This window comes from Centropristis striata, chromosome 8 (assembly GCF_030273125.1).
Source record: "Centropristis striata isolate RG_2023a ecotype Rhode Island chromosome 8, C.striata_1.0, whole genome shotgun sequence".
Lineage (NCBI taxonomy): Eukaryota > Metazoa > Chordata > Actinopteri > Perciformes > Serranidae > Centropristis > Centropristis striata.
In genome coordinates this window covers 21755585-21779409 of record NC_081524.1, presented here as the reverse complement: position 1 = coordinate 21779409, position 23825 = coordinate 21755585, and the positions used below count along the sequence as shown (strand labels likewise).

General features: G+C 40.7%; 1 protein-coding gene across 2 annotated transcripts in view; it reads left to right on the top strand.

Annotated features, from left to right (window-relative positions):
- The window catches only part of sema6e (sema domain, transmembrane domain (TM), and cytoplasmic domain, (semaphorin) 6E), a 176154-nt gene that overhangs the window by 89058 nt on the left and 63271 nt on the right, over nucleotides 1–23825 (top strand). For both annotated transcript variants that reach the window (XM_059340224.1, XM_059340223.1), the window contains exons 4-8: nucleotides 9058–9258; nucleotides 15216–15330; nucleotides 16602–16659; nucleotides 21266–21322; nucleotides 21740–21841. In XM_059340224.1, coding sequence (XP_059196207.1) covers nucleotides 9117–9258; nucleotides 15216–15330; nucleotides 16602–16659; nucleotides 21266–21322; nucleotides 21740–21841 — 474 coding nt within the window. In that variant the 5' untranslated portion in view covers nucleotides 9058–9116. The remainder of the gene's footprint in view (nucleotides 1–9057; nucleotides 9259–15215; nucleotides 15331–16601; nucleotides 16660–21265; nucleotides 21323–21739; nucleotides 21842–23825) is intronic.

Sequence of the window (23825 nt, the reverse complement as noted above, 5' to 3'; positions counted from 1 at the left end):
AGTCCCCGAAATAGAAAGGTAAAAATGGAAACACACAGAATACAGAAAACAACAACACTCACACCGCTTTCCTCTCTTGCTCTGCATTTTGCAGCAGTAGCCTCGGGAGGTATCCAATTATGACGCCCTTGAGGGAATGACAGTGCTTGGATTTCTGTCAATACAGGGTTCAGGTAGTGTTTCTCAATAACATTCTGAATTATTGATGACAGGGAGATTGAGAGGAGAAGGGGGTAGTTAACATTCACTTTTATGTATGAAGAGGAGACGGAGAGATGAGGCAGATGGGCTCGCACAATTGCTGCCCGGCATATTTTAAACTGATCTGTTTGATTGGATGACCCAGAGGAAGGACTCGTTTGGAAATGCCATGAGGGCCGCAGGAGATTGAAGGGACACCCTGAGTGACGGGAGAGCAGACTGGTCAAGGAATTATATGCCGCTCTCTGAAGATGAATCTAAATAATTAAGCGACGAAAGGAGAGGATTCCACTGGTGCAGGCCTGATCCTTCTTCCACTGATAGCCCTCTGGGCTTTTTTTCCTTTTTTTTAGCAAATAGACATGAAGACGATGGATGATGCCTGCAGCGGTTTTGCAGATCGATCAAAGAACCGTCTCACTGTCTGAGTCCTGCATAGATCCCTCTGTGTGAAGTCTGGCCAACTCTGTCTGTGGAGAGAAGTCCTGAGTAGGCCTGACTGGAGGCAGTGCTACTTTTCTCCGAGAGTGATACCCATGCACAAAACAGGGGGTGTGTGCCAGCTATTTTGAATCTTATTGCATATTGGATGTTCAGTGAGACGCAGATATTTGCATCCTCGCCATCACAACTGATAGCGTACGTCGTTTCAGCGCGGTGCTGAAACAGTTTTCAGAACTTGGCTCTTCCTGTCAGCTTTGTTTTACTTTGACATCAATCCTCTAAAGATCTGCCATGGAAACTCAAGTATAAACCAAGGTCTAATCTGCGGGGATTCTGCGATGAGGACAGAGTAGAGTAGTCTGACATGGGGTGACAATCGATGGCCTCTGCAACAGGACAACCCGTCACTTGTCTGAACTCTGTGGGCACTGAGGTTAAAGCAGCGTTCCCCTGGGAACACACTGAGTGGCATTGATGGCAAGGAGGGTCCCAACCTCCCCTGACAGACACATCTCATCCTGGATGCCATCTTGCCCTCTCCCTGCCATGCTCCAATGCAGACACTATGAGAATGAGACTACATTATACTGACACCAGGCAGTTGACATACTAATCCAAGAACTAAAGGACTACGGGGACCATTGATTTTCTATTCTTGGTAAAAGACAAGAAGCCAGCCATCACTCCTCTTCGACCAGGGATGCTAATGGACTTTTAAAATTGTTGCCACTGCGATCCCCCGGAGCCATTCTGCTTTTGCCACTGCAGGGCCTTTGAAATGTACCGAAATCCCCAGCTCCTTTATCTGACATGTTTGTATTCAACAGCCCGGCTTAGATGTCTCACCTGTGTCAAGTGTTTATACACAGCGTCTGCCTGGTCAGTGACAGGTAACACAAGAAAATCTAAACTCTGACATTGGACTTAAGAATGAACATAGAATGACAAATAATGTGATGAAGCTACTCAAACTGCAACCTGTGGATTTTCAGTCTCAGACTCCCATTAAGGTGCAGTTTGTTTTTCTATCAAACTTTTGAACTTCCATACACAGAAGTAATGTTTTTAGCATCTTTTTTAGTATACAAAGAAAAGAGGTCATTGAAATCAACATCATAATTGACAGAAAAGGTGTGAAGCAGTGTTCTGAAAGTCCATTTTAATTACAGATGTAAAAAGTTCTTGTCTTCAATGTTTAACCTGTATAATTTCAGTGAATTCGCAATTTTTTTAAAAAGCCAGAAAATGGCTCCAAAGCTGTATATAGCTGTATAAACTGTTGTGGTCTTTTAAAGGTGCATTTAAAGGAATTCTTAAACGGAGCTGGGTTGTAACTACATGAACCTCTTTGCGCCACATGTAACACCCGTCTGAAAACTAGCCCACACAAGTCACCTCTGTGTCCTGTGGGGGTTGGTCCCTCAATTATTGCCCAGTGCTCCTTGATCCCAATTCCAATTTGCTGAGACGAAGTCTACGTGGTTAGCCATTGGAAATCTAATTAGCAAAGTTTCTCCTGTCTTGAGAGTGCTGAGTGCAAAGTTGAAATGACTGCTGGGTAAAGGAAAGAATTGCTCCAAACAGACAAAAGAGTCTTCGGATATCTATGGTCAGAATCAATAATCACAAACCACTCAGGTGCATCCCTCAGGAAATTTATTTTTTTCACATCACGTGTTATGTTTGAATGTCAACTGTTCGTGCAGACAGAGTCAACTTTACCGAGAGAAAAACAGCTCTGTGCAGCTGCTGTGTGCTGTGTGATTTGTGTCATGGGACTGCAGTGGGATTGGTGGTCTGATGAACCTTCCAAACGGAGTTTAGGGAGGGACAATATTGCTCAGGCCTAAACAATGAAGTGTTTGTGTCAACATGCACCATTCATATCATGTGGTGTTTTTCCTCCTGTCACATTAAAATTCCCATGTGGTTGTTTTGACAACAACAAAAATCATCAGGCAGGTTTTCATATACTGGTCTGGCAAAGCAGTGAAAACTAGACAACCTGACACCCTGTTATTATTTCCTAATGATAATGGAACTGAATTTCCATTCATCAGAATTATTACACTTTTTCACATTCAACACGTGTGGCCACTTTTAAAAGCTTCAGCAAAGATATCAACGCGGCAGCGCGGAGGAGTAGTTGTTGTTGGAGCAGGTCAGTGGAGGTATGAAGGGTGCCATGGAGACACTGATGTAACCTGATGTATCTATAGGCGCCACCGCAGCGCTCCATATGTTGATTTGCATGAATTATATAACAATGCAGCAGCCACCAGTCAAATGCTGGTAAAATATGCAAGTAGCTGCTAGGTTTGCTTCACTCACCAGCTACAAAAACAATGGAGCTGCTGTGGCAGGTGGACAAAAAAGTTCATTTCCAACCCTGATCACCAGCCTTCCACTATATTCAACAACCAGGTCTTTGTTGGCCCATTGCACATGTTGGGCTGCAGCAGCTCACTCTGCAGTGGCTTGGCTTGGGAACTGGCTGGGTTGCTGGTTCAAGTCCAGGGAGGGCCAAGTATGTTCCTGTGTGCCGTTAAGCAAGGCACCAAGCCCCTAACTGCTCATGCTGCAGTGACCTATCATTCTGACATGATATTGATGCATCCCTGCGTGTGTACACAGCAAAATCAGGATTGTTAATTCAACTCACAGAGTGTTAAATGTAATACTTTTCTTAGTTTATATAGTTCTCACGGATTCTGAGTTAAAATGACACTTTGAAAAGTGTTAATATTTTAACTCTTTAATAGTGTTAAATATTTGACACCCTTGGTGTTGTTTTATGACACCACATAAGTGCACTTTTTCACTGTGAGTGTTAATTTTTAACATACATTGGGTTACTTTGACACATTAAAGTGTACTTTCAACGCTAAAATCATGTTATTTCCTTTCACTAATGTGATAATTAACATTCATTGTTTTGTTTTACGACATATTAAAAGTGCATTCTGTCTTGAGCCAAACATACAAGTCACAAAATCTGAAAATCAACTCCAACTGAAGTGAATCTAACTCAGATGTCAGGTGTTAACATGTAGCCCGCTTGATTGACAACGCTGGCAGAGCTTTTTTTTTTATCACTACAAGTGTTAAAAACAACTCCAAAATCAACACTCACCAACTCAAAATTATAAACACTGAAAAAACAACACTACAGATTTTGCTGTGTATTTATCAATAAATAAATGGCAATTGTTTTTCCCAAGAGGACAAATAAAGTACACTGTTAACTTTTTTCGTAAAAAGCTTTCTCTGTCGCTTTGAAACAATTACAAAACTTAAATGTTGCGTCCTCAAAAATACCGTCCACTGGACGAATCATCTGGTCACCATATTTATGGTGTTATTACAGCGCCCAGCTTAGGAAGCTGTTTTGTAATGGCCTGCTGAGAGCAAAGGCTATTGTGGCTAATTGTGTCTGAAATTATCGAGGAGTCCAGGGATACACTCACTCATTATTCTGGCCGGTGTGTACCACAAATATGTCAGAGTGGAGGATAGTGGGGCTTAAAGATTTTCACAGCCAAGGGGCTGAGAGATATCCAAGTGCACAGAGGTGCGAGGTGAGAGGTATACTCTATTCTGTTGCTATCAAAAGCGAGTGGATTAGCCTCTCCGCCACTGAAGCACTGGTGAGGGCAGGGAATATTAGAGGGTGATTCTGCATTAGAATTATGCCCGGCTATTTAGTTGTGTGCAGGAGGTGTTGGCAGGAAATAGACGTCCCGGGAGTCGACAGGTGCACACTGTGCAATGCTTTGGAGTGAGAATGAAACTGGAATTTAGGATTTTAGGAGTGGCTTTTTATGGGACTGTTATTCCCAGCCATGTGAGCACTGTAAAACATATTTACTTGCAAGAGTTTGAATTGAATCCCTGGCCTCCATGGCACCATTAAAGACCAAGATTCTCTTGTCATTAAAGTCTAATTTCTGCATTAATGCAGCTGAAAGCCTTGAGACTCCAAACTTCTCTGTGGACACATCTTATCAATCCGCAGACACAGCCCTGTTGGCTAATCCAAATGAATGTCAGATAATCAATGGAATGCCAGAAACCCCTTTCCTCCAAAGAGGCCCAACTGCCAATGTCTCCCAGATGGCTTAACAAGTCCAGTTCATTAAAAACAAAATGATCCAAGCCCTCCCGTCCAAACCCTAGAACACTGAGAGCAAACACAAGATGAGATAAGCGGTGGCTTATTTCCCTTCGACAGCTGTCAGCTCATCAGCCGTCCACTCCCCCCCCCCCCCTCACACCGCACAGAAAGTCATTAACTGATTAGACTTTGTGTTAGGTTAAATTAAGAAAGTTCAGAATTCCAGAGGGGGGACACATTGTTGACACATTTGCATGGGAAGTAAACACGGGAGCTTAAGGCCGGCAGGTGTGTTTGTGCACCGTCCATTTGTGAGGAAAAGGTCAAATAGGATGAGCAGCCATTTTTACTCCAGATGTATTCTCAGGACACTGTCAGAGCAGGAACAGAGCCCAATCACAGCCTTAACCTTTAATATAGGCACTGTAAAGTTTTATCAACCCACGCAGCTGTTTTTTTGTGTATTTGAGGCTAATTTAAATGTCAGGAATTTGCTGAATATAGTCCTTTACTTGCAGGTGACTACAATATAATAAAAGCAAAAATAGTATGGCACCATAAAATGCTGCATTAACTGGGACTTCAATACTTAATTTGCATAATATAAACTTATTTTCCTCCCCTTTGTCTGATAAAATAAGCCAAACATAAATTTGTAATGTCATGTTTTTGTGTCATCTTTACACAACTAATAAGATTGTCAACCTAATAACATTATGATTTAAAGTAAGCTGTATTTACGAGCAAAGAAAGAAAACAAAGAGGCTGGTGGAGCATTCAGTGCCAATACTTGACATACTCATGTCTATTGTTGGCACATAAATCACAACTACACAGCACAGAGTCTTGACTTTCACGTGGTGTGATAAATAAACTATAGAGCAGAAATTAAGTGTAAGATGGAACTTTTTGCAACTGGATTTATTGATGTGGTTCTTTTATGAGGTCTTATTTGCCAGTATATAACGCCTCAAACATAGTTTATGAACTTGTGAATCTCTCTGTGAACTGGCTTTCCCATGTCAGTGTTTGGGAAATAATGTGAGTCTTGCCCTGATGGATTATATCCTGACACAGCTTTTCTCTCTTTTTGTTAGAGGAGCTGAATAAGGGCTCATTAATTTGTTTTTACATCATTACAGACCTTTAGTCTTACTGAGCCGCCTCCCTTTTTGACTTGTTCCCTTCTGGAAAATGGCTAAGGGCCATGACAGTTCAGACTAACCAGTTTGACAGCAACTGGCTGCCAAAACAAGCTTGTTTTTGTGTCTTACATTGTGTCAGTAATGACACACACGTCTGCATGGGACTGTTTAATGTGCTGCTCACAGTTTGCCACACCATTACAACTCCTACAACCCATTCTTTAATCGTGAATATGATTCGGCCTTGAGGCAAACCCTTCCTCTCTTGTCTCGTCATCGTGCAGTTCTGCATAGCATAAGTGTTACTTTAATGCACTTAGGCTTGCTCGGGGTAATAATAAATTCATCAAGAGACTGCATGGTCTGCATGATGCGTCTCTGCTTGTAGTAGAAGTGTTAGAGTTTCAGTGTAGATGAGTGGTCTTGCATAAGCTCTTGTACTCACTTGTTTTGCATGCACCGTCATCATCACACTGCTGGCTGCCTTCCTTTAGCTAAGTACCCAGGTTGTCAATAAATGATCTCTCCCTTCCTTCCTCACAAGGATATAATGCTCCCTCGACGTGCTCCGGATGTTTTTCGGCGGCTGTATTTCGGGGGCTAACAGCTGTTTTGTTTATGCATGACCAAAGTTCCTCTAACCCTTGTGGGCCGCCCGTGAATGTTTTACTTTTTAAGAGATTTGTCTCTTGCAGCGATGCCACTAAAACATAATCTGTTTGTTCAAATGGCTGTCCTCCTTGTCAGGAAAAAAAAATCCCCATCCAAATCAAGGAATATGATGCTAATCCATCAGGTATATTGTCCTCGTATATAGCCCGAGGCAGGCCACACAAGCTGTTGTAATTCGCAAAGTAAACACAGGCAGACACCCGCCCACTCCCCTGGATTTATTGCGTTGTGATCATCGCTTGACCTCATTGCTAAATGCAGCTTTCTCCCCTGCATTTAAATGAAGCAGACTATTATCAATATTGATGACAGTTCACGTCTCTGTTGACTTAATTTTCTGCTCCCACTTAAAAACATGTGGCCCAAGTCTCATTGCCAAGCGGCACCGTAAATACATTTGCGAAGGCTTGCAGGGACCCCTGTGGAGGACACATTGCCCTGAATAAGTTGGCTGTGAGCGCAGGTCATCGCAGTTCGAAGTTTGTTTCGACAAATCCCTCTGCCACCCATCTGCCACCGTCTCTTCCCTCAGATATCAAGCAGATGTGGAAATTAACATTCGTGCACAATCTGAGCCTCGCGCACAACAAGCAGAGCTGCTAATTATTCCCACATAGACACTCGGCGCCGACTCCACAGCCGCTCTCAGCAGGACCCTTTTGTCAAACCACTCGTTGAAAATAGTAATCTGTGATTTTGAATCAATGCAGGTGGACCAGGTTGCAACATGAAGCCGTGATTGTTGCTTTCTGTTTTTTGTTCTGCATTTCTGTGGGATAACGTGTCAAGAACTGTCACTTGTATTGTAACAAATTTTCTGTTTGCGAAGTTTGTTTTCGTCAGCAGCGCTCTTTGTCTTTGTTTAGCTCCTGAGATGCTCTTGTAATTATCCAAAGCCAACTCTTCTTTTTGTTTCCGATAATTCAGAATGAATGATTCCCTCCTCTCTGAAAGGATGCACCGTGTGTACATCTTTGTTTTTGGCACCATGTTTTTCTTAATCTTTTTTCTTTCATGGTTGCCACGAAGGAGTAATTGTTTTCGGTCCTGTTTGATTGTTTGCATGATTGTTAGCAGGCTATTCACGTCATCTCAAAATGGAAAAAGAAAACAAAATGAAGTGGAAAATCGGTCCTGGTGCAACAAACGTGATCAAATTTCTATTCAGATCTAGGAATGTTTTTCAAGTTTTCTTAGCCAATGAATTACCTCACATCCTTGTCATATGTACCTTATACCTATACACTGTATATTTTGATGCAAAATGTTTTTATTAGGGCTGGGAATTACAATATTATACATATACAATATTTTTTGAGCAAATACCGCAATATTGCTGGGTTGACTATGCGTACTTTTATAAAAACTTTTACACAATGATATTTGATTATTATCATCAGTAATGTAAATATAAGGACTAATGGAGCCGCTAGATCAACATTGAGGATATTACATAATCCGAAATCTCAGACATCTAGTTTCATTGCAAATTCTTGTGTGTGTGTGTGTGTGTGTGTTTTGTGTTTAACGGGTCGCCTTTGGAAAAGGTTATGCTTAATTTCTGGTTGTTAGTAGGGTCCATGCGTGGGTAGGCATGGGTCCTGTGTAAATTTGACGAATCAAAAATACAGAAGAAAATTGTCAGATTAGATCTGACTGGCACTGTCAAACCGCTACAATATCACGATATCCATAATATAATAAATATATGTTGCCCAGCCCTAATTCAAATGCATAATTTTGATTGGCAGAATATGTGATGGCAGAATGTCGTCTATCTTTCATTTTATTTTTGCAATTTATTCTATTTAAGATAATTCATTTAGCATCACAGCTCAAAGTGTCCATCACTCGCCATCATTTTCATATTTCTTCTTTCTTCTCATCCTCATTCCTATCATGTTAAGGGTCATGCAGAGCTGTAACCGATTCCAGTGTGTATAGAGTTGGAGACACCTTGAAAATGTCTCCATTCCATCACACACAGACCTTTAACCTGAGTAGTTAATGCTGCCTTCAGGCCCAGTGTCAGGGCAGGAGGAGCGAGGTGTTCTCCTCACTGTAGGCAAAAGTTTAATTGTGCCAAGTCACCTGTGAAAGACTTTGGGTGGCAGTAAACGGCCGGGGCTCCAGCAGCCCGCCCTGTTCTCTCTCTGACTCCATCTACCTCTTTTTTATGTGCGTCTGCTCTCTCACATCTCGGCGGTTCAGCGGACACTCAATCACATCGCTGCATTGACATAAGGCATTGCATGCTAATAAGAACTTAGCTGGCACTTTTAAACATTGCTGCTATTGTTCAATCACATAATTGTTGCACTTTATATGCCAGCCCAATGCGATTTAAGGCTGAGGTAAACTGTAATATATTCCAACTTGTAGTCTGCAGCAGTGTGTATCCACTGGGTGATTGTGAAAACACTTGGGGGGGCTCAGACATGCCAACCATCCTAACCCTGATAACCTTACGTCTCGTTTCAGGTGGGAGGTGAATCTGCTGTGGGCCATGTGTTTCTGGTGAGGTCTCATCTTCTGCCAAAATGAGGCTGACGCCTGGCTCGCCTCGACCCGTCCTGCCAGCCATCCTGGCTCTCACCTTAGCCGCCTTCTTACCTCAGCTGTCCTCAGGAGCCACGCCGTTCCCCCAAGACCTGGAACCAATCAGCAACGTGGGCAGAGAATGTAGGTGCAAAAAATCTGTTGCGTTGCCATGGTGATCCTTGTTGCAGGAGGGAGTAGATGCAGAAGTAAAGCAAAGGGTCACTGAGGCTTTATAGCACCACTGGGGAACATGGCTAGAGCAGTAGATGTGTTTAAGGGCATGTTAGCAGCAAGCAAATTTGCAGAGGTTTATGTGGCTGCTGGAATATTTATTCCTTTCATTCTGTTTGTTGGCTTTGTTGTGAAAAAGGCCATTTCAACTCAGGAAGCAACACCAGCAGCAGCCATGAAAGCACCTTTCTCAGTCAAAGCTGAGGCACAGTTTGATCCAAAACTTTACCTTGTTTGCAAGATCTTATGATACAAAATGTTTTTTGACTACTTCTTTTGCTACTTTTAGTTGTATTTACACCTGAACTAAAGACACAGTAGACAGATGCAGTAAGGACCAAAGCAAACAAACTATACATGTAAAGTAAGGATAATATATTGAGATTTCTGACAACATTTTTTAGAATGCTGGTTCATAATGCAAATACACTACTGCTCAAAGTTTGAGGTTACTTAGAAATGTCCTTATTTTTGAAAGAAAAGCACATTTAAAAAAAAATTAAATAACAGACATACAGTGACATTGTTAATGTGGTAAATGACTATTAAAGCTGGAAACGGCTGATTTACTTATGAAATATCTATTATTTATTGTCAGCAACCATCACTCCTGTGTTCATCGTGTTAATCCACATTTATAGTGTTGAAAGGCTCATCGATCATTAAAACACCTGAGCATTATGTTAGCACAGCTGAAAACTGTTTTGCTCTGATTTGAGAATCAATAAAATGATCCTTCCTCAGGCAGCTTGAGTTTTACAATTTAAAATAGTTATTTCTACCCTTGTCTTTACTATGTTTTCAAATAATTTTGTAACTCATTTTATGACTAAAACAGTATTTTCATGGAAAACAACACAGACATTTTCTGGGTGACTCCAAACTTTTGAGCGCTAGTGTAGTTCCTGGCATAAGTTGACTTAGTAACTGAGCTGTAACTAAGCTGGATTGGCTTTATGGAACCAAATCAACTAGAAATCAGTAAGACTAACAGATACAAACCCTATACTCAAAGGTTTGCTTCAAACCCACTAGGCCAAAGTACAGGTGTGAAAAAGACCTTGAATACTGATATATGTCACATTAAAGCTAAATAACATATAAAAAAAAACATTTTCACTCATGTAAAACTCTTTTTTTTTTGTGTATTTATGTTTTTTGTTTTCATAACAGAAAAATATATACAAATTAGAAATAGTTGGTGGGACTTTGACAGAGTTTTTGACATGAGACATGAGACAAACAGGACATAGGTTTGAAATAAATGGCACAGCAACAGAATAGCACTAATTCAGTTTTTAGACATTAAATCGAGAAAAGGTTGCCAGATTTTTAAAAAGATATCATTTTTAGCAGAATTTCTCCAAGTGTAATACATTTCCCAGCTCTCTCAACCACATTTCAAATGTAGGAGCCCTTTCAGATTTCCAAGACTGTAAAATTAGCTTTCTGGCTAACAATGTTAAAAGGGAGATAGCCTTAGCTTCACAACTACCTTTCACACCATCTGGATTGGCCACCCCCAACAACACGGTGAATGGATCTGGGTTACATGGATGTTTAAGGGCCTTAGTGAAGAACTCAAACAAGGAGCCCCAGAATGGTTACATAAAACTCATTTTGTTGGTGATTTGGACAAAAGAGTTGAGTAAAACAATATGACAACGATCCAAGTGACTGACATGGCGTTATCTCACAGTCCCACATGTGAGTGCAGCTTAAGAGAGTGCAGCTCCAGCCCTTACTCAGAGTTTGACTGAGGAGGAACTTGGACACCGGTGACACTTTGAAGACACTGCTTCATCAGCCCAGCCCGGGGACCCATCAATGGCACCCAATCACTGGGGAGGTCCACAGAAGAGGTCCTGGCTGCTAAATGTAATGGCCCATAATTGATTTAAGAGGTGGCTGAGACCATGGCCCACACACTGTAATTGATCTATCTGGAAGAGAGTAACGCAACCATTAGCAGAAATAGCTGCGCTAATAGTGCTATATGTGGAGCTCCATCCCAGGTGTAATGAGAGCAATTTATCACCTCTGGTTCCAGCAGGTGACAGCGTGGCACAAGGTCCCGCACAACTCTGTGAGACGTCCATTATGAATCGTAGTACTTCATGAGGCCGAAGTCTATAAAATCATACCCGAGTCACTACTTCTTTTGGAGAGTGGACAGATGACTCACCTCAGCATCTTTTAGCTTTCTTTTTTTTAAGGCAAGTAAAGATAATATTACACCGGAGCTGGAGAAGAAGCTGCTGCCATGTTTGAGCTTATATATATTAAGCATTCTCTCTTTTCCCCCAGAATTTAATTCTCAGCAGAACGCTTCATAAACCATAATCTGATGATTGATGCGAGACAGTGGGACGTGGAGGGCAAAGTTATAAAGTATATTAGAAGTTTTTGATGCAACTAAGGACTGTATCAGACAATTTCACTCAACCATAACTTTAGATTTAAACCATAATAGGACACTAAAACGTTCCAATGACACCAATACTCATGAAATACTTTTGGGTATACAGCTTGACTGTAAATTAGTATATTGGTGTGGAAGTCAAGTTTGAGTAATACATCCATTAGTTTTACACATTTTGAGAGGCCAGAGACAATAAAATGTTTCTAATACTTTATAGTACTAACAAACAAACAAATGTACAACTCTGGAAATGTATCAAGGTTGTCCTTTTCTATCTGGACCATTGCAAGATAAACAGTAGAACTTGGCATTCTGCAATATGCATTTGCACAAATTGGCTGGTGTTATATTTAGATCTGCAACTCTTATTTCCATTATTGTTATAATCATTCGATATCTTGATTTAAAAAAAATGCCCATTAAGTTTCCATCCTAGAGCCCAAGATGATGTCATTAATGTCTTTTCAAAGATAATCAGTTGACCATCATTTAAGACAGTCGCTGTGCCTGAAATCCTTTATGGCTATACACTACGTACTCAGTATGTGTTAATAAGTAGTTTTCTTTTTGCACACACTTGAATTTTTTTTTTTTTTTCACATAGGAGTACTTCGGCTGTTAGAAAATGCAAACTGGAGGCAAACTCGTTGTGTATGTTGTAACAGAGCTCACTCAGTCACTGTCATTTTAAAAATTATCTCTACTATAAACCATCAGCGAACATGTATTGAATGCACTTATTGTAAGTCGCTTTGGACAAAAGCATCAGCTAAATTACATGTCATGTAACATGTAATGTATAGTCGCAATATATAAAGTCTGAATCACACACATTCAGGTGAAGCATTGACAAATAAAAAATATGTCTTGGTTGAAATTGTGTGTTATGAACAGTATCATCACCACTGTGTTATTTTACACTGATATTAGGTAGGCTTAGTGTCCAGCGTTTGCATATAAGATAGATAGATAGATAGATAGATAGATAGATAGATAGATAGATACATAGATACATAGATAGATAGATAGATAGATAGAGTCCAGTGTCACCTGTCAGACAGAGGTGAAGTATTATGCATATATATACAGTATATCACTGGAAATACTGCTGGCTTCATATTTCTTCTAACTTAAAAATCTCACATACTGTTTTAGCAATCTAAATAGCATGTTCGTATGGGATTAAAGACACAACAAAGACAAATTTTGTGTTTGAAAAATGGCTTGAACAAATAACTAATTACCAAAATAGTTGCAGATGAATGATGCAGTGATTTAAGTCCAGTGGATGTGAGAATTTGTTGTGATTCAGCCTTTGACCAGCATCATACACCTGCTTCCAGAGGCTCTGATCTGAAATATCTCCAGGCACCATCACCTGCTCCTGGATGCTGCCCTGAGCTGTGCCCTAGTTGCCCTCGAAGCTTTAGAGGATGTAAAAGTGCTGAAGAGTAATTAGAAAATCCTCATTTGCCAGGGGGAGGATAGCGGGGCGGGCTGATGAGCCACCGGGAGTCTCCTCACCAGACAGCACAGCAAGGTCCAGAGCTCAGCCAGACATTAGGCCTTTAAATCTTTAAACAGTCGATTCGAGACCAGCGGTTAGGGGAACATACGGCTCCCTGTAGAGAGACTCATTTCCGATTGTGGTGTATTTCTAGCGGGGATTGCTAATTCAGCAGCAGCCCAGGTCAGATGGGAGGCTGGAGGGCACTTAATACAGTACTTTACAGATCCAGAGCACCGTGGCCTTGAGCCGAAAAGAAGGAGAAAAAAGGAAGCAGCAGGGGAAGTCTGTGATGTGGAAGACAGCCCAGTGTCAGTATTGAGCAGGCTAATTTTATTTCCGCCTGAAGCGCCCCTCCATTTTTTTTTTTTTTTTCATCGAACGTTTTAAAGGCATGTCCATCTACTGACTGGCTGTCATTCTGTTATTTAAAGTACTGGACACGCTCTTCCGTTGTTTAAATTAATATTTCCCTCCAGTGGGTTGGTCTATTGGAGGAGAAAAGGGCGAGATGGAATTAAAATGCAGAGGAGGGAAAAGGGAAAATCAGCCGTAGAGCAACGTACAGTTGGATTACCTCCATTATCCATTATCCTTCTCTTCCTCTTTGCACCACTTCCCTCACTTCATCTTATCTCACAGCTTTTATGTTGCTGCACACATGCAGCTTGATTCAATGAATTCACCTGCATTCCGTTGAATCATATTTTTAATGAAACATATATTTCTTTGTATTTTTTAACCACGACATGTTATGTAAAATAGTTTTTTTTCAGTGGGGTTTGGTCAGGTGAAGGGAAACTGCATAAATTGCATTCAGTAGTTAAACTTTTACGACCTCAGAGACAGATGAGTGCTATTTAAATGTGGGCTGACCAGACAGACAGAATTTCCTCTCAGATGTTTTTGATTTGTTTCCTTGTCCTCACTTGGCACCGTCCCCAGACATGTCAGTTAAGAAATGCTTACCAGGAGCCGTTTATTTAAATCAGACTGACTTCTGTGACACGACCAGCTAATTTGCAACTTCGGATGCTATGTTTCCCCTGCTCATCCACCTACACAAGTGCACATTAGCATACAGTGTATACTCTGTATTTTTCAGCACAATATGCCATAGTGTAACCTTGGTTCAGTGTTTCTTATACTTTAAAGGTGTAATGTTTTTCTAAGCTGCTGATTTGCTTTGGATAAATGTTAAGCCATCGGTGTCCTTTTGTCTCTATTCATATCAGAAACCAACAAACAGCTGTTTTTAAAAGCACTGACATATGACAACTCAGAATGACTTACACGTTTTATAAATCCAGCCTAGTGAACTGTTTGATTTATGTTATTATTATCATTCAACTCATTGAAACAAGTTTGGTTTGACTTCTGTCTTTCTTTTCCAGTTTTTAACAAGATCTCAGAGGGATGTAATATATCAGTCTTGTGTTTCCAACCTTTACTGAGATGCTTAGTGAGTCAGCTGTAGGGTTGTCAAAAGTATCGATACCAAAGCGTTGTATCCGGACACGATACTCATTTTCAAAAGTATTGATACCCCCCCGTGCACAGCATACAACCTCAAAATATTGTTCTAATTGTTATTGTTTATTGTATTTATTTAATTTTTGCACTACCTCAGACCTGAATCTTATTATCATAGTTGCAGTTTCTTTTTGCACAACTGTTTTTCATTATAAATATTTAACCTGTGGTTCTGTTAATTTTTACATGTTGCATTTTTCTTAATAATAAAAATATTAATATTAAATTTTGGGGTCTTTGTTTTTATCCTCGTGGTATCGAAAATGGTATCGAGTATCGAATATTTTCCTGAGTATCAGTATCGAGTTGAAAATTTTAGTACTGTGACAACCCTAGTCAGCTGATGTTTTTTTTTCATTATTTGTACCTGAACACTTTCCTTTCCCCCCATCTCTTCACCCACAGCCTCCTACCTCTATCCCAGCTTCCAGGGACTCATGTCGGACAATGACACCGTCCGCCTCGGCCTGGACTTCCAGAGGATGCTGAGGATCAACCGCATGCTCTACATCGCTGCAAGGTCAGTCACCACCACTCACCTGCCAATTTAACATCACAAAATACTACTACACATTTATAAGGTTTACAAAGTGAAAGCTATTAATGGTAATCTCTTACACATTTTACACTCTGTATACTGTCTGTAAATCTGATAATATGCATGGCTGCACAAAGGCTCCAATAACTATTGTTCACTCCTGATTAGTCTTCTGAGTGTTGTTCCTGGTTTTGTAGTCCATTAATATGAAAAATGATAAACACCAGTTACCAGAGTAAATTTAATTCTTACGTAGTTTCCTCAGACCCTGAAGTATTCACCTGATTATATAACCACGGATTTAGTTGTTAGTTTCATTTTTATTTACCCTTAAAGTCCATCAAGCATAAAGTCAATTTAGTTCTCATTTCCGCTGATAGCTTAGCAAGAGGCAGATGGGCTCTTGAAAAAGACATGATGGAAGGAGAAAAGGACAAAGTGTGCAACAGCTTTAGCAGAGGGGGAAAAAAACCATTTAAAAGTCAGCAAAAGAAACAAGATGTCAACATTAAAGAGAATAGGAAAACACATTGTGAGAATAATTTATTCATCAAAAATTTCCAAATGACTTTAAATTCTGGCCCCTCTGAGAAAAAAAGCTATTTTTCAGACATTAATGTATTGCCATGTAAGGTATCCCAGGAAGCACCTCCACACCAAACACTTGTGTTGCAGTTCTGGCTGAACCTCCAAAGTTTTTCTAGTGCATCTCTCAACCTAATTGCACGTTGCTCTCCTCTCGATCAAGATGTCGTGGGTTAATTATCTAAAAGGTACCAGGTTGCACCTCCTCTACCTATTTTCCATTGTGCAAAATAAATTCTGCTACAGTCTTTGGCTCCGTCTCAAACTGCAGTGCTCTCACTGCCAAGAAGCCCGTCTGAAAAGGTATAGAGATTCCTAATGTACCTAAATGGACTTAATATTTTCCACAGCTGCATGCAACAAAGTGCATGCCTCACTTCACAGAGTGATTCATATGGGTTCTGTCGATAGTTTTAAAACTTTTGGTGTTGGGAAAACTTTTTTGTGAAATTGAAAAGCCAATAAACTTTGCCTGTTAATCCACCTTTCTCCCGCTGTTGTTGAACAGCTTCGATCAGTCCTATTGAAGCATCTTTCAGAGAGTAGGTTTTGGTGAAATGGTTGGATCAGAGGCTTACAGAGCTTTGCATTCAAAAAGTGTGAAGGCTGAGAAAAAGCATGTGGAGATGGCCTCGCTAATGGTGTCTTGAACTCTCTATCTCTTGCAGAGACCATGTGTTTGCCATCAATCTTGCCACTTCATCTGAGCAGATAATCCCACAGCAGGTAGGAGAGTCTGCCCACATTCACGTCATGAACAAAATGTCCTGGTGTTGCTCTTCAGAGTCACTTCTGCTTCAAAGTTTAAAATCTGGGTCCAACACATAACCTTGTCTGATATGTGTTTGAGCCGATATTCGTGTATTTGCTGGCATCATTTAATGCGAAGCTTGTATGTTCCATCTGCTTTCTAAACCGGACCGTGATCCATTGATTTTCTCAATGCAAAAACTCACATCCAAGATCAATTCTTCCTCTGACATTTAGGGAGGGTTTGATTCCTCTTGATCCTCCAGAATCAATGCCAATAATCTGCAAGTTACCAGTGGAGGTTTTGAATTACCCAGCCTTAACTGACATTTTTATGCAATTAATGTTAAAGCAGGTTTTAGCATTCTGTGGTTAATTTTCAATATGAGGAAGTAAAATCTTTCCCATAACTAAATGTGGAGTTTTGCTGGAGCAAAGTCATATTTTGGATGATATTTAGACGTCAACCTGCCTCAAAGAAGGCTTTGATGCAAGGCAGTGCTCTTCAGACTAATCCCTGTGTGTGTGTTTTTACAGGGGAAATCTCTTGTAATGTTTGCATGCCATTATTTTCCTTCCTACCCTTGTCCTGGCTTTTCGTTCAAGTATTAAGCAATCTCTCTTCAGACATATATCCAATACAAGTGGAGCGAGGCTCTTGTGGCTTTTGAAGTGCCATGCTCCTTCCTATCTGAATCTCATTTGTCAAACATGATTGCACTTAAATAAAAGCCCTCCGAGGCCTGGACTTTTGTTTTCTCGTATTTAGATTAGAGCTAAACATGGATATTCGTTCGGATAAGGCCACCACTCCACGTCGGAGAGATCTGAAGTATTGATTGGGGTGTGAAATGTGGCACAAAGAAATGGGAACTTTTGAGCAGCACCATGTCAGTTCATCTCTTTTCATTTATCTTATATAAGAACTTGGATATTGAATGTTTGTACGAGATGCGTTTTCTTTGCCATTTACCCCAAACCTCTGCCACCTCCAGGGTGACAGCAGGAACTGAGTGGAAAATTATTGAAGAGTGTGCCCATATTCTGCAATCACATTCCCACTGTCCTACGACTGTGACTGACTCACATCGCCAGCAAATGATGCGTCGTCTTCATCGAGATCCATTCCGTCACTCTGACTCGTTTTTAAACCAGCTCTTCATTTTTCGCCCCGGGGCGCTCATTCACATTCTCCCCTTCACTGATCTCCCCGGGCTTCGGTGGCCATAAGTAATTATTAGTAAACCAAATCGAGCGTGGACAAGGCAGGGGCCATTACCATAACGCTGACTCCTGCAGAATCGTGTCAGATCTTCACAAAGTCGAGCCGGAGATGTTCCGTGCATGGACCTGGAGGGCAGACGGATCACAAGTCTTAAACGGCTCAGAAAATGATTGAAAAGTTAGTCCTCACTATTCTTACTGAGCCTTTTTCATTGTAGAATTTCATGGAAAGACTTTCTCATTTTATAACAAAAATGTGACACTCAAATGACATCTCTCCTTAAAGGATATGGATGGTAATATTCCTTATTACATCTGCCAAGAAAGTTATGTTCTCGATGGCTGTCAGCAGGATTATGGGAAAATTACTGGCCCCGATTTTAAAGTAACTTGGTGGAAGGAAGTGGCATTGGCCAAGGAACAACCCATTCAATTTACACATTATTTTTCACTTCCATGAACAAGGCAAGATTGGGTGTTCGTGCTGCATTCATGTGGTGTTGGAATTGAGATTAATTACTTTATGAATCCCACAATGGGAAATTTCAACCTCTGCATCTAACCCATCCTTTTTTACACACCGTGCAAGAACACATAGCACACAAATAACACATAACTGCGCCCGGGAGCTGCGTGGGGGGTTTAGGTTCCTTGATCAAGGATCAAAATGTATCAAAATGTATGTGAATGCCCCCCTCAAGTCTTAACATACTGCACCTGTTGCACTCACTGACTCCTTCAGTCACAACCACTGTAGTTTAGTTTTAGTCGATCAATCCGCTGCTGAAAATAGTTCCCAACAAATGCACTTTTTTTTACTCCTGTTAGAATAATGTTTACTTGAAACTGTGTCTCATGGCTGTTTTAGGAAATAACATCGAGCCTTTTTTAGACATTAAACACATTTTTTATATGAGATATATATATTTGAGAGATATTTTCAAACACGTATAAAGATTAAATAGGCTTTGGGCCAAGTGCTCCAGAGATGATAGGGAAGCAGTGGTGGTTTTGATTTCAAGGGATTTGTCGAAAATTATATTGCATTATGCCAGCCCTACCCTTTAATGCATCATCATACTATATGAAGTGGAAATGAAACACTGTTGGCTCAAAGGTGTAAAACAGGAAGCATGTGAGATGTGTTTCTCTTCACCAAGTGCTGGTTTCCCTGCCTACCCAGCAGTTAGATTGCATTCGCCCGTTCTATAGTTTCTGATTTGACTTGTGGACTGAAAGCTATCCGATAAAATGGAAAACCAGCTCAGAGAACAAGAGAACAAGCTGCCTGTGGGACAAATTGTTTTTCAGGGACTTATGGTCCAAGAGAAGTGACCCCACGGCTCCAATAAGGCATCAAAATGTATTCTACCACTGGCTGGCTTATTGCAAGGTTGTACCTTGAGACGAATTGAAGAGCAAAATAGCCGAAAGAAAACCAGACAGACAGACAGAATGAGAAAATGAAAGACAGAAAGAATGACTTGTGCAAGTTTGTCCTGTTTTATACCTTTTTAGCATGAAAGGAATAGAACTAAGACTCACCCTTTTTCTTTCGTGAGACAAGTTGTTTAGTTTAATGTTCTCTTTCACCAAGGACACACTGTGAAATAAACAAGATCTAAAGGTATTCATCATTCAGTAATTAAAAGTTACATGTGTTGACATCAAACAATGTGCAGATACCTTTTATACACTCAAAGTCAAAAAGTAATTAGAACATTTATGAAACTGCATACACCTTTAAGAATAACTACCTATTTTCTTTGCATTTAAAATGATTATTACACCACTGAGACAATGATGGTGTATCAGATAATCTTTAATTGTGCAGGAGAAAGCAAAGTCAACATCCAAAAATGGAAAATGAAACACAATTAGGGTTGCAAAGGGGTGGAAGATTTCCAGAAACTTTCCATTGGAAGTTAAGCTGGGAAATATTAAAAATAAAAAAACACGGGGTGGTCCGTAGCGTAGTGGGTTACACAGGCGCCCCATGTATAGACGCTACAGTCCTCGCTGCGGTGGAGCCGGGTTCGAATCCGGCCTGAGCTCCCTTTGCCGCATGTCCTCCCCTCTGTCACCCCCTTTCTATCTGTCTCTCGCTTTCAATAAAGCATGTAAAATGCCCAAAAAATAATCTTTAAAAAAAATAAATAAATAAAAAAACACGACATTTCAACAGATTCATTTGTAAGTTGAATTTGATCAAGATCCCCTCTCCCTCCAAAAAAAAGTCCCATTCAACATGTAAATGAGTGGAACATGTGATGGAGGAATGCATAGTGTATGTAGGGTGTGTGGTCTCAATAGGGGGCGTGGCCTCAGCAGCCCTGCAGTAAGCTGTGTGCTGTGTGCATGTGAGTGAGGAATAGAAGATATTCAAGTGTACTTGCCTGAAATCTGGTTGTTTCAGCCAAGATTATGCTGTATAGTTGTAAAAGTACATTTTACAACTATATTTAAGTTCCTTGTTAAGGACCAACCTTCAATTTTGTAAATTCCTTGTTTATTCCTATAAATTCCTGTTAATTTTCATGGAAAGTTTCCAAATTCAAAGAATTTTGCAACCCTAGTCACAGTTGGCCTTAAAAACAGATAAAAAAAAAACAAAAAACAGATCCCAGTCTTTCTGCACTGCTACTGTTTGGAGATTCCATCCCATAATACCCAAAAGTGTCAAGACGTCAAGCTTCTGTCTGCTCACACACTGTCTGGAGCTGCTGACAAAAGAACGACTTGGGACTGAAACGGACGTGTACACAACCATTAGCATCCTCTGTCGTATTTATTAGCTCTGAGAATATTCTGGTCAGTAAATTATTCGACAATTGAAGGGAGCATATTAAACCTTCAACTGGCAAAGCTTGTTAACAAGCTGATAGATCTTTTTCCAACACAGCCCACTGGACGACCAGCACTGATGCAGGGAGTGTGTGTTTATGTGTGTGAAGACAAAGGGCAGAGCTTCGGGCCAGCAGGTTAATTGAGGCTAATTGACTGCTCTTCATATGGACAGTGAAGCGATGCAAAACATCCTTTGCAGTCTTTTGATTGCAGTGTGTGTGTGTGTGTGTGTGTGCGCGTGTGTGTTTTCTCACAGATCCAGACTTATTTTGCAGAAGGATTTTTATCACTGAAGAACCACAATGTTTAGTTGCCCACTGACGAGCCGTGCAGGCATTCCTGATATCTCTGTTTGTTTGTTTTTTTCTTCCACAACAGTTTATTGAAGTTAATGAGATTTTCATCACAGCTGTCTCGTAATAGCACTTGAACGATTGGGAGCAACAAAAGCTGGGATGGTGAGAAACAGCTTGTCTTTGAGTTGACAGTTGGCTGTCTGTTCATTTTTCAGAAACTGACTTGGAAGACGAAGGATGTGGAGAAGTGCACTGTGAGAGGGAAAAACAGCGTGAGTATTATCTTCCAGACACATATTCTCTCTCTATCTCACTCTTTTTGCTTTTATTGCTCACCCCTTTCTCTCGCTTCCTTTGCCTCTGACTTCTTTTCTGTTCGTTTGTAATAAGCCTTGGTGTGCAGGTAGCTTATCAGAAACGGTGGCACTTCCATCAGGGGACAACAGACTGAGGGTTTTGGCGTAGTGTTTCCCTCCCCTGAGCTACTGTGAAACCACAAGAATCAGCTGGGGGATTACCATAATGACTGTAAAACAGAGAGACAGTTGTACGAGTGTATCAGCCAGTAAAACGCAGCCTCTACCTGCTGCAAGTCCCGCTTTGATTCTGTTGTTGGCGTACCAGGAGCCAACATGGACCCGGTGTTCCCTTATGCACAATAACATCAAGCTGTTTTTCTGTCCTGACAGGACGAATGTTATAACTATATCAAAGTGCTGGTGCCACGTAATGATGAGACGCTCTTCGCCTGCGGCACCAACGCCTTCAACCCCACCTGCCGCAACTATAAGGTAAGAAGCTGCCCTGCTGCACGCTGCCTCCTGGCCTCTATTACAGATAAGAGATCATGTTACAGTGCAGCTGTACCGAGATGTGTTCAGCTCCGTCCTTGTGTGCCGTTTCAGTTGCACCCCATTATTTAAGTTGCTAATGGAAATGACAAACTGCAAACTAATGCCTTATCCACATTAGCGCCACACTGGCTTTTTTGTGTATGTCTCATTATCAGGGATATAATGTCATAAACACACATAAATACAGGGCAGAGAGGCTCATGGAGAACATGTGTTTTACACATCAGTGAAAAGAAACTGCAAAATGCTGCAAACTGGGACACATTAATTGCAAGACATTCAACCCACAGACAGAGACAGCAGTCTGGAGTCTGAGTGATGCTGCAATATTTAGTCAAAACTATAAAAACATATCTAGCATAATACTAAGATGAATTTCTTTACATACAAACACGGTTGTTGTTTTTTGCAAAGTTGCCATTAGAGATAGTCGATAAGAAGGATGGACATTTCACAGAAGAATAAACTCTACAAAAGGTTAAATTAATAACTTTATTTAATAATAAAATGGGAAATATGAGTAGTAAAGTTCACTTTAATATAGTATTAGTTATTATAAAGAACCTAAAAAACAATACTAGTAAAACTGAGCTTTTTTTAAACTTGAATTAAGAAAAATTAGGGTCACAAATGCATAAATATGATATAAAACTGCATTATAAAACAGTTTCATTGCATTGCACATCCACTAATACTATAATACAGATACAGTAAATCTATAGAGACCAAACAATACATGAAATAACTCCACTTGGAAAAGGACATAGACTATGGAATAACACCTACACAAACACTGACCAAAGACTGGTCGTACCGAGGCGAAGGCTGCTTTTGTCAGCTGTAGAAGACGTCTGGCAGTCAGCAGTGTTCCTCAAAGATGATACAACAAACAGCTGTTAGCTCAAACTGCAGCCACACAAGCGAAAATAACCGGAACATTATTAAAGGCATAAAAAGTGACAGACTGTACAGTCATGTCAGATGTGGACATGACACGGAGCATTCATCATATTTGTGTTTCACGTAGCCAGGCGACTTCAAACGCTTAATGCTGGTGGAATAATATGTTGACTCAACAAGACGGCGATAGAGCAATCTGTTGACAGAACACAAGATATGCTGATGACGGCAATAATACAACAGCTTCCTTCACACCTTTTGAAACAACAAAGCAGAGAGGGAGGAGATGAAATGAGAAGAAGAGAGCGAGGAGCGGTTTGATGAGAGGGAACAGAGAACAGGGTCAAGAGACAAATCCAAGCACCTCGTCTCTATGGTTATTCCATCGCTGCAGAGATAAATAACAGCACTGAGAGTGAAAACACTTTAGTTTAAAAAAGGCACTGATACCATCTTTTAAGGACAATGCAAAAGTAAAGCTCTTACAGTTTGAGGTCTGTTGAATGCAACCCACCATGACATTGTGGTGGAGCATCAGAGGTGACATCACAGGTTTGGAGTGTGATTCACAGCAGGCCATTAGAGGAGGAGGGAGTACGAGCCCTGCAGCTCAGACTGTAAATCTAACCGTGTGGGGGAGACTCAAGTCCAAAGGGGAGCTGAATAACTCAAGACCTTACATTTCCCTGGGCTTTTTTTTCCAGCCTGCTGACCTGTGGGCTAACCCAGCAGCCTCTATCACAGAGTGGGGGTCGCTGAGAGCACAGGGTCCTTCTGCAGCTCCACCAGGCCCAGCACACTTACAGAATTTAAATGAAAAGGGTTTAACACAAGCACGTTGTTCAACTGTTGGAAGCTAACTAAAAAAAAGACAATTGTAAAGATGTTTCTCTGACTGTATGATGTAATGTGAGCTAATGTGAGTTTTGTCCTTGACTAGAAAATATTGCTTCTCTTAACTGATGGAAAGTTCCCTCCAAAAACAATAAGAACATTCATGACAAACGGAAGCAATTAAATC